At 30.2% G+C, this 14,482-nt stretch overlaps 3 protein-coding genes across 5 annotated transcripts in view; all 3 read left to right on the forward strand.

Moving 5' to 3' along the window:
* LOC117236599 (midasin) overlaps positions 1-8,019 on the forward strand; it is a 144,049-nt gene extending 136,030 nt beyond the window's left edge. The window contains exons 22-27 of the mRNA XM_033499694.1: positions 90-4,303; positions 4,469-5,724; positions 5,884-6,240; positions 6,432-7,221; positions 7,281-7,521; positions 7,734-8,019. Of these exons, the coding sequence (XP_033355585.1) occupies positions 90-4,303; positions 4,469-5,724; positions 5,884-6,240; positions 6,432-7,221; positions 7,281-7,521; positions 7,734-7,916 (7,041 nt within the window). The 3' untranslated portion in view covers positions 7,917-8,019. The remainder of the gene's footprint in view (positions 1-89; positions 4,304-4,468; positions 5,725-5,883; positions 6,241-6,431; positions 7,222-7,280; positions 7,522-7,733) is intronic.
* A 691-nt stretch (positions 8,020-8,710) lies between these two features.
* LOC117236496 (28S ribosomal protein S15, mitochondrial) lies at positions 8,711-10,120 on the forward strand. The gene is made up of 4 exons (XM_033499504.1): positions 8,711-9,097; positions 9,297-9,430; positions 9,569-9,764; positions 9,838-10,120. Exons 1-4 carry the CDS (start codon positions 8,859-8,861, stop codon positions 10,094-10,096), a joined length of 828 nt encoding a protein of 275 aa, XP_033355395.1. The 5' UTR covers positions 8,711-8,858; the 3' UTR covers positions 10,097-10,120.
* A 160-nt stretch (positions 10,121-10,280) lies between these two features.
* LOC117236497 (cuticle protein 19-like) lies at positions 10,281-14,367 on the forward strand. 3 transcript variants are annotated; one of them, XM_033499507.1, is made up of 5 exons: positions 10,281-10,498; positions 10,735-11,527; positions 12,682-12,734; positions 12,843-13,092; positions 13,642-14,365. In XM_033499507.1, the coding sequence occupies exons 2-5, from the start codon at positions 11,492-11,494 to the stop codon at positions 13,909-13,911; spliced, it is 609 nt and encodes a 202-aa protein (XP_033355398.1). In that variant the 5' UTR covers positions 10,281-10,498; positions 10,735-11,491; the 3' UTR covers positions 13,912-14,365. The 3 variants fall into 3 exon arrangements, with proteins under 3 accessions (XP_033355398.1, XP_033355397.1, XP_033355396.1); XM_033499506.1 differs by lacking the exon at positions 10,281-10,498 and having other exon boundaries at positions 10,645-11,527; XM_033499505.1 differs by lacking the exons at positions 10,281-10,498; positions 10,735-11,527 and having other exon boundaries at positions 12,577-12,734; positions 13,642-14,367.
* The last annotated feature ends 115 nt before the right edge of the window (positions 14,368-14,482 follow it).

Genomic DNA, 14,482 nt, shown 5'->3' on the forward strand with positions numbered 1-14,482 from the left:
CTCTTAAATTGAAATTAAATTGTAATTAATCTACGTAATTAATCTATTTTTAAGTTTCTAATCTACTATTTTCATTACACAACTTTCAGACAAACTTCGTCAACAAATCAGCCCTCTGCAACCTAATCTTTGAACTATTTCTAAATTCAAAATCTGGAAGCAAAAGGGAATTAATCAATTTTGGAAATTACAAGAACCAAAAGAAACTTCTGCAAACTATACAGACGCTGTTATGGAAAAATTCTTTGGTTTTAAACTCGGATGAATTCAACATGTCCAACAACGACTCTATCCTATTACGATTTCTCATAAATTATTACCTGTCTGTCATGGAAAAAGTCATGGAAGAACAAAATAATTTTGGAAATAGGCCCTTTAAACCAACTTATACACTAACTTCACTGCAAAAAATCAAAAAAGAATTAGAAAATGGAAACAATGTCATTACAACAGGAATTGGATGGTTGACCTTAGGCTATCTACAAATATTTCTCTTCAGTGATCTAGGATCCATTGATCCAGTTCAGAAAATTGCCTTGAAATCAAAATACATACGAAAAAATATTTCTGAACTGGAACATTTAATATGCATTGAAAATTTACAATGTATTATCCTTGGAACCTCTATGTCGAAAGCCCAAAAAGTATCAAGAATCAATCATTTAAAAATATCATCCAACAAAGCAAAAAACTTTGAAAACTTTCAGGCAGTGAGACCTACGTCAAAGTTCCAAAATTTGAGAGAAGAGATAGAGAATTTTTCTAGCAATATAGGTTCGTTTGAATCGATAATGAAACAAAAATACCAATTGATTGACATTGTTAAACAACTTAAAAAAGGGGAATTGCAAGATTCACATAGAGAAAAGTTGCATGAAGCTATAATCTGGAAGAAATCACTGGAAAGATTCTCTCATAGATTGGAAAAATATTTCCTGGTTGGCTTTCCTGACTTTGTTTCCCCAATGATGTCTGCAATTTTCAGTTTACATCATGGTATATCAATTTTAATTCATGAACTCTCGAACATGCAATTTCAAAACGCAAATAGTGACATCTGTTATAACTTGCTGCGTTTTCCTGTAGTTGGCCTGTGTCAAGAGAATTACATAAACTTAGTGAAGCTGTGCTCTTCAGAAAAACTAGTGTTCATTCTAACAAAACAGTCAAAATCAAAGGCTATCCAGAGAGACAGGTTTACAATGGCTAAAATTGCATTGAAGGAGCTTGAAAATTTGTCTCTGGTTAAAAATAATATAGAATCCCTGTGGGAGGAACTAAATAAAATATTTTTCAAAATAAGAATCTTGTGGAAGGAGCAAGAGAAGCAAAGGGAAGAAGAGATGAAAGAAAAAGAAAGTTTGTTTAAAACAAAGTCTGAGAAAGAAGAAGAGGAGTTGGATTTTAAAAATATGTTCCCAGGCCATCAACAGGAATTCCTAGAGCTAGCAGAAATAATCCCAGGTTTTCAACAGGACCTTTCAGAACTCCAAAAATTTCCAGAAAATATCTCCACTGATAAGGAATCCTTTACTGAATTGATATCTACGAAGGATGCTAGAATAATTCAAGAAATCCACTGGAATATCTTGAAAAGTTTTTCTGATGATAGAAATTTAAAAGCTCTTTCAATGAATATTTCTCCAAGGTCTAAAAATAATTTAGGAACTTCTGAATCTAATGTAGAACCAAATTTCATTGAACCTCTGATACAAAGATTTGAAATGCTAGGATCCTCTGTGAAAACTTGGTCTGAAAATTTGTCCTCTCAATTAGTATGCTGCTTAAACGTATTAATCTCACAAAAATCCAATTTTGATAATAGAAGTAGTGATCGAGAAGTCTATGACTTCTATAAAGACCCTAATATTCCAGAAATTGAGCAGTGTCAACCACTTTTTGACAGACTTTGTGAAAGAGTCAATGGATTTCTAAAAGAATGGCCTGAAAATCCCATTTTAAATTCGATCAAACTAATAATTGACAGACTTCTCAGCTTCTCCATTGATTCTTCCTTATCTAGATTTTTGGTTGGAGTGGAATTATTGCTAACAAAGATGAAGCAGTGGGAAGAAAATGCTCGTTTCGATGTTAGTTTAGCAGAATTTATCGTATCTTTTGGTGAAAAGATTCTTTGTTGGCGGAAACTTGAGATTTCAAGGTGGAGGGACTCGTTGGATGTACTTGAAGATGATTTGAAAACTGGAGCTTCAAAGTGGTGGTTTTTTTTGTTCAATTTAATAGATCAGTACCTTACAGATGATACTGAGAATGTTGTACAGTTAGAAGAAACTGAGAAATTAGAAGATGCAACTAAATCTAATAATGTTTCAAAAGAAAAGGTGATTGAAAGTTTAGAACGTTTCTTGATAGAATCGTCCTTGATTGAGTTTGAAACAAGACTTCAATTAATTTACCTTTTTTATCAACATATTAATCATCTCCAAGAAACAAAAAAACAGAAAGAATTATTAGCTATTTTCTGGAATATTTATTTATATTACAGCCAATTTCTTAATGATGTTCAAAATAAGATAAAAGTTTTAAAAGAACCTATAGCTAAGAAATTGAAAGATACCATCAAGATTACAAGATGGAATGATATAAGTTATTGGTCTGTGAAAAACACTGCTGAAAAAACACATAGAACATTACACAAATTTGTCAGAGAGTTCCAAAAAGGTTTACGACTAAATGTTGCATCCTATTTGACCTTGAAGACAAAAGCAGAGACAGAGGAAACAGGTTCCAGAAGAGAACTCCAACCATCTGATTTCTTAATCAATTTGGAGTCAAGAAAACTAAAAAAGATTGAGAAACTAACTCACAAAACTCGTCAGTTCTGTGAAAATATTATTGAAAGAAACAATTATTCTCAAATTCGGAAGGATATTGAAACTTTCATAGGAGAGAGTCTCGAAGAAAGCAAAAGACTGAGAAATTTGGAAGTTGATAAAACCTTGACAAAAGGCAAGCAACAAGCTCAGTTAAAAAGCATGCTTCAACAAAAGAAGTTAGCACTGACAAATTATTTCAAAGCATTAAATCGACTTGGAATTTCATATAGAATTGGTATTTTGACTTGGAAAAATAGAAAAAATGAAATTACAAATTTCACATCTATGCCTCTAGATCTGCTAGAAATACAATGTTTTGAATTCAAAAACAAAAGTGTAAATGTAGATAAAGGATTACTTGAACAATGGTCTGATTGTAACAAGTATTATTATGAATCTTTAATTAAATTGAATTTCCTTGATGGTATATTAAGTTCTGGAAAAAGTAAACTAGATATCCAAAATGCTGAACGTTGTCGCGGCCTTTCAGTTCACCTTGTATTGTTAGCTCATCGCCAAAAAGAAACGATTGCAAATTTCTTCAAACGATTTCTTCCATTTAGAATCCAAGTGTCAAACCTTGCATTAATGGTAGAAGGCATGGTAGAAAAGACTTCAAATGAAAATGACATGCAAGAAAATATTTCCAAAATCGTAGAATTTGAAAAACTTGATATTCCCGCACAGAGAAACTTACAGATCATCATAAACAATTTCCAGGAATTATTAGAAGTATTACAAATGTCTATGAAACAAATTGTAATTTTCTTGGAGAGTTGTCCAATGGAATCTCTCGCAGAGGAAAACCTTCTTGATCTAAATGAAACTGCGGTTCCTATTTTAAAAGAGGCTAATATTTCGAAAACTTCAATTGCGTCTATGAAACATAGCTTAAATTTAATAAAAAATATGGCAAATAAATTAAATTCGTGGATCACAACTTCAAGAAAGATTGTGAAATCAAGTCAAGTCTTCTTGTTTCATCAAAAGCATGTTGACTTTCTGCAAACAAGTTATGAAGAGATCAATGAAATCAAAAGAAAATTAATTGATCTTAGGTGTACTTTTACGCTCGATCATCCACTCAGTAAAAATTTAGATTTCTTAGTTCAAAAGATTGAAAGAAGTATTGAATTATTCAAATCAACATTTATTTCGGCGATAAAACAATCTTTTGAATCTGAAAATTTAGAAGAATATGAAGCTAAATTAGATAAATTGATTACACAAATTCTGCTTGTCATTCAAAAGAAACTTCAAGATAGTCAGAAGTCTATTGAAGAAACAACTGATCCTGAGAAAGAATCTACAGATGATTTTGAAGAGGATCTAATGACAAAAGGATTAATAGAACCATTAAAGAAAATTGTTCCAGATTTACGGTTGAACACTATATCACAAATACTTGGAGAATTATTACAAATTATTTATGAATGTGATGTCAATTCTGCAAATAATTGCATAAGGTAAGTTTTATCATCACACTTGTGGACCTTCCACATTTTTATAAGGTAAAAGTAAATAATAAAATAATTTTAAAATTGAGGATCTTTATTTTATTATCTCAGTGTAGAATTTTATGCAGTTTTTAACATCTAAAAATAGTTTAATGATTTGTATTATTTTTCTAGATCACTTCTGCAACATCTACCTCTTCTAGAACAATATACTTTGTTTCTTCACTATTATCTTCACGAACAAGTCGCATCTTTCCGCCTAACTTGCAAATTCCTCTATCTTCAATTAAACGTCTTTCTGGATTTAGCAACAAATGGATTTTGTCAACCAGAAAACATGGATGCACCTGAAGATAATCAGGAAGATGATGGTACAGCCGAGGGAGGAATGGGATTGGCTGAAGGCGAAGGTCAAAAAGATGTTTCAGAGAGGATTGAAACGGAGGATCAGTTGGAAGAAACTAGAGGCACAAATGAAGAAGAAAAGGACAATGAAAAAAAGGATACAAAGGAAGAAGAAAAGGGTATAGAGATGTCAGAAAATTTCGAAGGCCACATGCAAGATCTTGAACAACGTGAAGAAGAGGAAAATAATAAAGAAGACGATGATCTCGACAAAGAAATGGGCGAAACTGATGAAACTGCAGAGAAACTTGATGAAGAAATTTGGAAAGATGAAGAGGAAGAAGAAGACAATGAAAATGAAGATAAAGAAAATGAGAAAGAAGAAAGAGGAACTGGTGAAAAGACTGGACAAGAAGAATTAAGTGCAAAAGACACTGATGAAAACAAGAATGAAGATGGAAATGCAGAAAAAGAACCTAATGGTGAAAGGAAAGAAGAACAAAAAAAAGAGATTAACGAATTTGAAGAGCCTGAAGTAAACGAGGATCAGGTTGATCCTTATCATGGAAAAAATCAACCAGAAATAGAACCAGAACCTTTCGAACTTCCAGAAGATATTAATTTGGATGAAGAAATGAAAGAGGATAATCCTGAGGGCGAGGAAGAAGATCCTTTTGATATTGATCAGATGAAGGAATCTAAAATTCCAGAAGAGAAAGAAGATGAAGAATCTGAAAATAGAAATGGTTCCGAAGAGGACAATCAGCAGGATTCTAGTGATGGAGAAAATGAAGAAGAAGAAGAAGAAGATCCAAATGCAGATGCTAATAAAAAGAGGGATGAGAATGTTATAAATCCTGAAGAGGATAAAGGAGATGATACAGAAGAACAGAACATAGAGGAAAATCAAACAGAGGAAGATAAGGCACCACCTAGTTTTGACACGGGAAGCAAAGAAGTTGATGCTTCGCAAGAAATTGAATCAAGGAAAGATGGCTCTAGAGATGCGGTACAAAGTCAATCAAATGATGAACAAATGGAAATAGATCCTACAGAAAATAGTACAGATGATAAAAAAGATAAAGGTAATCTTGCTACATGTTCTAAAACTTTAAAGTAATTATTATAAGTAACTATTTTTAGTTTACATAAAATATTTGTAAAAACTTTAAAAGATTTAAAGTTTGCAACTGTTTAAATCTTATACACAATATATTCTTAAATTATGTTTTTCTATTTTGAAGGAACCGGTCAATCACAAACAGAAGAACGTGAAGGACATTCTGGATCTAAGCAAAAACAGAATGTTCCTGCCTCCGGCGAGGAGAAATCTCCCAAACCTGTTTCAAAACGAAAAAGACCAGGTGAAAGCGATGAAAATCGTAGTTTGCTTGATGATGATACCAAATCTTCAGTAAAGAAATTAAAAACCACTACAATGCAGCAAGATCTAGATAGTCAAGAAGAAAAAGAGAAAAATGAAGGTGGTGGTGAGAGTGAAACTTATGAGCATATTAAGAATACAGAGAAATTTGATGATTACGTTTTTGATGCTGCAACTGAAGAACAAATTAAAAAACAAGCGTCGAATTTAGAAGAAGGTAAATTTCTTCCCAAGCTTATTTATTTTTGAAAAAATTTAATTATTTACTTACTGTCTAATATTTCCCTAATTTTTAGAAGGTAATTTTATTTTACTATAAAAAATCAAAAATTGATATTACTTAATGTAACAATAAGTTAAAGATAATATTCTGTATATAGTCTAAACTAATTACCTAATTACATTTAGATGAAAAGGATCAGATGGAAGATAAATTGGAAGACGATGACATTGAGATGCATAGAGATCTGGAATCGAAAGATCAAGAAGAAGAAATAAAGAAAGAACAGCCTCAGAAAGTATCAGAAAGGAAGAAAGACAAATCCACAAATGTCAAGGGTGAAAAATCAGATGATGTGGAACAAATTGAAATAGGAGGTGAAGTTGAAGGTGAAACAGTGGCAACAAGTCGTGTTTTACGAGGAAACGAATCCACTATTCACACAAAATTGCCAGAATCGGAATCCTATGATCTTTCTACAGATGATATTGTACAAAGAAGGACTGAAATCGAAAATATGTTAGGTCAGTGGTCTCAAGGACCATCTTCGATAGAAGCAGCGAATGCTTGGAGTTCAATAAGTGCCCTAACAGAATCAGCTGCTAGGGAATTATCAGAAAAATTGCGATTGGTATTAGAACCTACACTAACCTCCCGGTTAAAAGGCGACTATAGAACTGGCAAGCGTATAAACATGAGAAAAGTAATTCCCTATATCGCCAGCGAATTTCGAAAAGACAAAATTTGGTTGAGACGCACAAAACCATCAAAAAGAGATTATCAAATAGTGTTAGCTATCGATGATTCTAGTAGTATGGCTGATAATCATTCAAAGGAATTAGCGTTTGAATCCCTTTCGTTGATTGGCAAAGCTATGACATATTTGGAGGTTGGCCAACTTGCTGTTATCAATTTCGGGGAACGAGTGAATATCCTTCATCCCTTCGGGGAAAACTTTACAGAGGAAAGTGGTGCTAGGTAAGTGTAATAAGAAATTAAATAAATGTATTATTATTTAAAGTTAAACATCCTTCTAGGTTAATTCAAGAAATGAAATTTGAGCAGAAGAAGACAATGATTGGTGAACTGCTTGATTTTACAATGGAAATGTTCACATCTCAAGACAATTCTTCTGACAATGCGAAGTTGGTAACCATCTTATCTGATGGTAGAGGCATATTTTCAGAAGGGACAGAAAAAGTAACTGCAGCTGTGAGGAAAGCTAAATTGTTGAATATTTTCCTTGTTTTCATAATAGTTGATAATCCTTTCAATAAGGTGAGCACTTAATAAAATTTATAATTAAACAAAATGATATAATTTGAACTTTTTAATGAAAAATCTTTAAATTCTATTAGACATCTAACGAATAATTCATTAACTTTGAAGATACTAAATAAGCTTTTTCAAATATCTATATGTTGTTTTTATAATTATATACTAATAGTCTTCAAAATTGTTTTCTTTATCACTTGTATTATTTTTTCTAGGATTCAATACTTGATATAAGAATGCCAATTTTCAAAGATGGCAAGTTATTGGGTATAAGTTCCTACATGGATAATTTCCCATTCCCATTTTATATTATTCTTAGAGATTTGGATACATTACCTGTTGTGTTAAGTGATGCATTAAGACAATGGTTTGAGATTGTAGGCAGGATTGATATATAAAAGTAATTTATGTAAATAATTTTACTTTAATTTTTACGTGTAATTAAACTACTGTGTACTTTCATCACACAGTGATGTTGTAAATATAATAATTTTTTTACTACATTTTATTTTTAATCCCTCAACAACTCAACTTATATAAAGAAATTACTCATATTTAATGCTTAATAAATAAAAAAGTATACATTGATTTGCATTAATACACATCATATAAATTAGAAGAATACATATTATTTTCAAGTTTTAATTATATACCTTTGTATATATTAATTTTTCATAAAATTTTAACTGAAAATGCAGTAACTTATAGTAACAGTAAATGAATTTATGTAAATTTATACTAATCACTGATAAAATAATTGATAATATAAATACTAAACACATTTATGCACGCAAACATATTTACATTGTTACTGCTCATGTGCAAACCACACAGTTTTTAAAAGCGGGAATTCAAATTTCATATAAAACGAGGGTATGAAAACTATAAGAGATAATTACAAAGATTTGAAAATGTAATGTGTTTATAATTGTAAAAAATACTAGTATAGTCAAGTAGTTCAATATAGTTTTTTAGTAACAATGTAAATCTTTTAAAAGAATTTTAATGAATATCTACATATTTGTAATAGTTTCATGAATTTAAAATATTTATGTAAATAATTAAAAATTTTTTAAAGTTTTATTCGTAATTTTAAATACGAATGTCTAACTACTTCGCTCTTTGTAATTTAAAAAATAACTTCAATTAGAACATCACGGTGAGATGTGAACTCTTGATTGGAAACTTGCTTTTAGCTAATGGTCATGTTCATGCGCAATGTGTGTTCTATTTGCGTATAGTCTGTAATGACAATATTTGACCAATTGTATATCTTATATTTATTAACTTATAATTTGTAGTTAATTTGACTGTTTGTAATACCTAGTTTATAAATAAATATGAATTCGTTAATAAACTGCTGTAAATTACTAAGTACAAGAGTGAACAATGTATATATGTTTGGAGGTTATTTGAGCCGTGGAATGGCTCAAACCGTCGACGATTATAAAATTAAATGGACACGGCCAGTCAAAATCCCGAGCATAGATCCACGACAAACCGGTGATTTGGGAGTAAAAGTATCTGTAAAACCTACAGATATTAAAACCTATTACCAGAATTCGAAAGAGTTACAAGAGTAAGTAATAACTATACATTTGTATTGTTCTATATAGAAGATAATTTGTTATCCCACAAAGATGAATAAAAACTACATTCATTAAAGTTCTTGTATCCTAAAAAATATATATTCTTTAGTTATGCCTATCTTTTGTGTCTTATTCAAAATAAAAGTCCAACTAATACAGACAATTAATCGTTGTTCAATTATAACGCAGTGCAGATGAAATTGTAAAGAAAATGTTCAGTTTGAATTTTCAATCAAAAAAAGAATTTAAAAATCTAGAAAGAGAAAGAGTGATAGGACTTGTGAAGAGGCATGTTTGTGATCGAGGTTCCATAGAAGTTAGAAGTACGTATACTTTTATTTTATAAATTTCTGAAAAGTATTAATGTTAATTTTGATTTATATATAATTTACTACATACAATTTTATAAAAATTTCTAGTTGTTTCCCACTTATATATTCAAACAAAATAAATTGTTTCAGTTGCTGCAATGACTAGTGAAATACAATATCTTCAAAAATATATAGAAGAGCATCCGAAAAATGTAAAAACCAAAGTATTTCTAAAAGAATTAATTGATAAAAGAAAGAAGTTTCTTGCACATTTGCGAAGATGGGATTATAGACGATTTGAATGGCTTCTTGAACGTTTGAATCTTATTTATGTATCTCAACCAGAGTATGATATTATATACTTTTGTATATAATAAATTGTTTATTATATGCATTCTTTAACTTTTAACTGATTATAGAGTTCCTGGCCCAGTGTCGAGAAAAAATGCACTAAGGCAACTGACCAAAAATTACTGCGATGGTATTATTCAGCAGAAATTAAATGCATTTAAAGCTGAATTAAAAGAACAGCAAAAGACATTTTTCGCTCAAAAGGCTAAAAACTTGGAGTATATTTTAGAAGAAGAAAAAAAGTATGGCCTAGAACCAACTGTAACTCAAGAGCAACTTGATGCTGCACGACAGAAAGTAGAAGAATTATCAAAAGAGATTGAATAAATAAATTTTTCCTACATTCCTTAATCATCTTCTTAATCTAACTTCTGACTTCGCTAAACTGATTTCTGGTAAATAATAAAAAATATAAAAATTTATAAGATTTCTAATATACAGAAAATTCTTTTAAATTTGTGAAGCACATGGTGTTTTTAAAAATATAAAAAATACTTGAGAATTAAGAAACATCGAAATTTTTCTAAAAATTTTATTTCATATTATCTTTGGTATTTTATAATACAAAATTATTTCCAGAATGTAAATGGGAATTATCTAATTATCAAACATATTTGAAGGAAGTTATTTAATTTTAAGAAATGTTATTTAATTTGAAGTTTGACATTACGTAAATAATCGTAAAAAATCGCCTTTTTAGAAGAAGAAAATCTATTTTCTATCCAAAAGGTATTATTTAATCTGTTGGTTTGATATATAATCAAATAAAAATTTTTATCCTATGCAATTCGAATAATGAGTTATAAGTACAAACTTGAATATTAATAGATATTTAAGGGTAAAGATAAACATATAAAATAATATTATGTAAATATTTTATTTATTATATTTATTTTATTTATTATATTGATCCTAAATATTTTATTGCTATTGCATTGGTAGTTTAAGAACATCAGTTTCAACAGGTGATGACGTTCCCACGGATGCATGTTGCACATCCCTTGTATCAAGAGAGACCCAAACAATGTAAGTGAACGTTCTCGTACATACCGGGTGTTTGAAATAATTTAATCATATACATAATTAAATTATAAGAATTATAAGAATAAATTATAAGAATTATAGTATCTATAATTCTCATTTATCATATTTTGTACATAATAAAGAATAAATCATGCAAAATTTCTAATTTCATTTTCCCTATTAATGTTGTCTAGATTTTTTTTCTTATTTACATAAAGATAGGAACAATATAGATAAAAATTCTCGTGTATATAGAGTGATTAAAACAATTATTGTATCTGTAATTAAATAAAAGGCAAAATTTGTTTGAAAGTATTGTTTCAATTATTGAAAATTATACCAAATACTTTTGTATCGAAAATAATCGTTTAACATTGTTAACACCTTGTATAAGCCGTATATAAAGATGAGCTGGATGCTGATGTTCTATTCTTTGAAGGACCGCCGTGAAAGTTTAGTAGACCTTAAAATTTCGTTTAAGTTCTATTCATAAGTGCATACATATGTACAAATATTTGCAAATATTTGAGAAGACTCTATGTGTATGTAATTAATTAATTATCAAAAATATTTTTTTCTTCGAAAAAAAGAAAAATGTGATTTATTGATAATCTTTAATGGGAAATCAGGAAGAAATCTAAGAAGTATATCTCTGGTGCAAATTTCATTACACAACGCTGATTTTATAGTTCCCTAAACATGCAGTCGCAGTTTTCAAAAAGCGTTACCGACAAGGTAAAATGAAGATTACTATTTATACAATTAATTTAAAAAAAAAATAATAGATATTAAGTACTAAATTATTTCGATAAAACTTTTTACATATTATATTTCGAATAATTTATGTTAATCGTTTTAAATTTGAGAAGAGATGCGCAGAAAACATTTTAAAGGAATATGTACAAATATTTTTATAACAAGATATAAAAAAAGTTGGTTTATCAAATTTAAAAAAAAGAAATCACAATAACGATTATAATAGAGCATAAAAAAGGAATTTTTGACGCACTTATGTAATCTTAATGCATTTCTGTACCTTAAAAAGACTCGATTCCATAAATCTTTATAAATGTATCGGTCACTTTTTATTTCGTGGCCCCGCGATTGCTAGTTGAAAGTACGGTTGCTTAATGTAGCGGTTCACAAGAACCGTATAGGTGGCAAGAAACGTATATAAATATCAATTCCCACGTTCGACTCGACTTCTTTCGACCTATGATATGCGTTCTTATAGTTAAAGGAACATTTACATTCCTTTTTTGATTTATTAATTATCTGGTCAATCGTTTCGAAGGTTTAGGATTTAGGTTGTTTTTTATTTCAAAACGTTACTCGAGAACCACTGAATGCGAATAGCGGCACTCCTTAAGACTGCAGTAGACATTGTGCAATGAAAATCTAATCTGCGCATGCGTGGTAAATAGTTCGATTCTTGGGTGTCTTCGCTGCAACTTCGCGCATATTTATACTTCCAAGATATTTTTCTAAACTTTTCTAAACTCCTTAGCGCTCCCGTATATATTATGTATGTATATTAGAATACATCTTATCTTTCGACCAACGAATTTGTTTTCTCTGTGTACTTGTGTAAAACTTGAGATCAATCGGACAATGTGAAGAAACGAATTTGAATTTTTATAATTCGTTTTACATTATAATATCGCATTACCATACGAATATAAAAATGAAACATATGAATACTTAAAAAAGAATTTTTAAAAGTAATCGTGAGAAAACTTTTTTCTTTGGCATTATATTTACTTCGTCGAACCTTCGAACTCCTTTTATCTAAGAAACTTTTTCATATATACGCAAATAACGAAGATATTTAGATGTTCCTATTTTTTCTGTTCAAATTTTCCTTTCCAATTTGCTACTTTCTCTTACAGATCGTGATTTTGTGTTGTTTTCTGAAGCTGATCATCGCTGGTGTCCTACAACAGTAAGATTTCATAATCCATTACAGTTTTACAAACTTTCATTACTACCGCTAGCAGTTCATCAAGCTTTAGAATCATCTTATATAATGAAACGGTTGTTTGATATTTAGAAGATTTCCTTGTGCGCCAATCGATGCAATCTCCGCGAGTGGGGCAGCAGTGCCAGTGGCGTGCGCCCTTAAATCAATCGGAGGCAAAGTAGAACCAATACTTCCGACTTATGTGAAAGTTTCCACTCCGATCTCGTACAGACCATTGCCGAAGACGTCATCATTGGTATACGTTGCGCCACCGATTTTTAAAACGGCGTCTGCTGTTGTCGCGACCGATACAAAAAATGAAAAAGAAGCAGAATTCACGGTAATTTGTAAAGGACACTTTTAGCAACGTTATTTATAATAGGTTTGTTTGAATTACGATAAAAACGATAATTATACAGAGAAAGACACGCATCGCCGATTTCAATGAGCTTGAAATATGTTGTCAAGATCAACACTGAGTTTATGGTTATCAACACTGGAATTTATGATACACTTACAAAATCGTATGGAATAAAAATTAAGTCGTGCTAAAAATTTGGCCAGCTATATGCCAGGGTGAAGTATAACGGAAACTAAATTTAATTAAAGATTTCCATGAATATCTCGGAAACGAAGGCCAAGCGGTGGTAACATGTATAGGCAAAAGTTATTCTGAATGTTGTCCTCTATAATGTAACATATTTAACTATCATTGGACTCGGTAAAATGTGCCCTTTTCTGTATAACTGCCATACAAACTTATGATATTATAAAATAAAAAACCTTTTTATTTCAGGATAAGAAGTTTTAGTACTATGTAGGAAGTATAATCTTATTTACGCAAGAAGTATAATTCTATTTATTCACATAGAATCTCATTTTTCTGCAGGCTCATCCAAGATACTCGTTTAATTATGGCGTCCTGGATGGATATACCGGCGATTCTAAGTCAGCGTGGGAAGAGAGAGACGGTGACACGGTAAAGGGTGAATATTCTGTGGTAGAAGCGGATGGTTCAATTCGAACAGTCACTTACACGGCTGATGATCATAATGGCTTCAACGCAGTCGTAACCAGAAACGAACCCCCAAAGAACGTGAAAAAAGATAGTAATTTGAAAGCATTTCTACCGGTAACCGTTATATCCAATCCTCATTAAAGGTAAATCGAATGTTCTGCGAATAAAAATTTGTATCTAGTTTTTATCCTGCTGTGTTATCCTGCTGCTAACGAGAAACAATACTTTAAAATACTTGAGAAAAATTCATGTTGAAAATTATTGTTTTTTTTTCTTTGTTCGATACAAAGGCATTTAAAAAAGAACCCGAAAGTAACGGATAAAATGATAAAAATTTTCCAACGAGTAACGTATATACATTTTATCTAAATTGTACTAAAACGATATTTTATACTTGATTTGATAAGGATAAAATTTCGAAGCGTTCATTTCCTTTGTTTAATTCTACTTAATTACGATGGAATATTCTTAATATTTGCAAATATTCTGAATGTATAAAAAGGAAGAAAAATATAATAAATGATAATGAAAATGGACGTTTCAAGACTTAAAAAGTAAAAATATAGAAAAATACTTCGTTGTATAAGAATTTATAAATAAATAATTAATTAATAAACGAACATAGAAATTTGTAATTTTACAAATAAGAATATATAGCGTTGATTAATTAAAATTATTAAAAAAAATGTGTCGAAAAAAATAAAATGAAAAT

The sequence above is a fragment of the Bombus vosnesenskii genome, unplaced genomic scaffold (genome assembly GCF_011952255.1).
Source record: "Bombus vosnesenskii isolate JDL3184/JDL3185 unplaced genomic scaffold, Bvos_JDL3184-5_v1.1 scf7180000013349, whole genome shotgun sequence".
NCBI lineage: Eukaryota > Metazoa > Arthropoda > Insecta > Hymenoptera > Apidae > Bombus > Bombus vosnesenskii.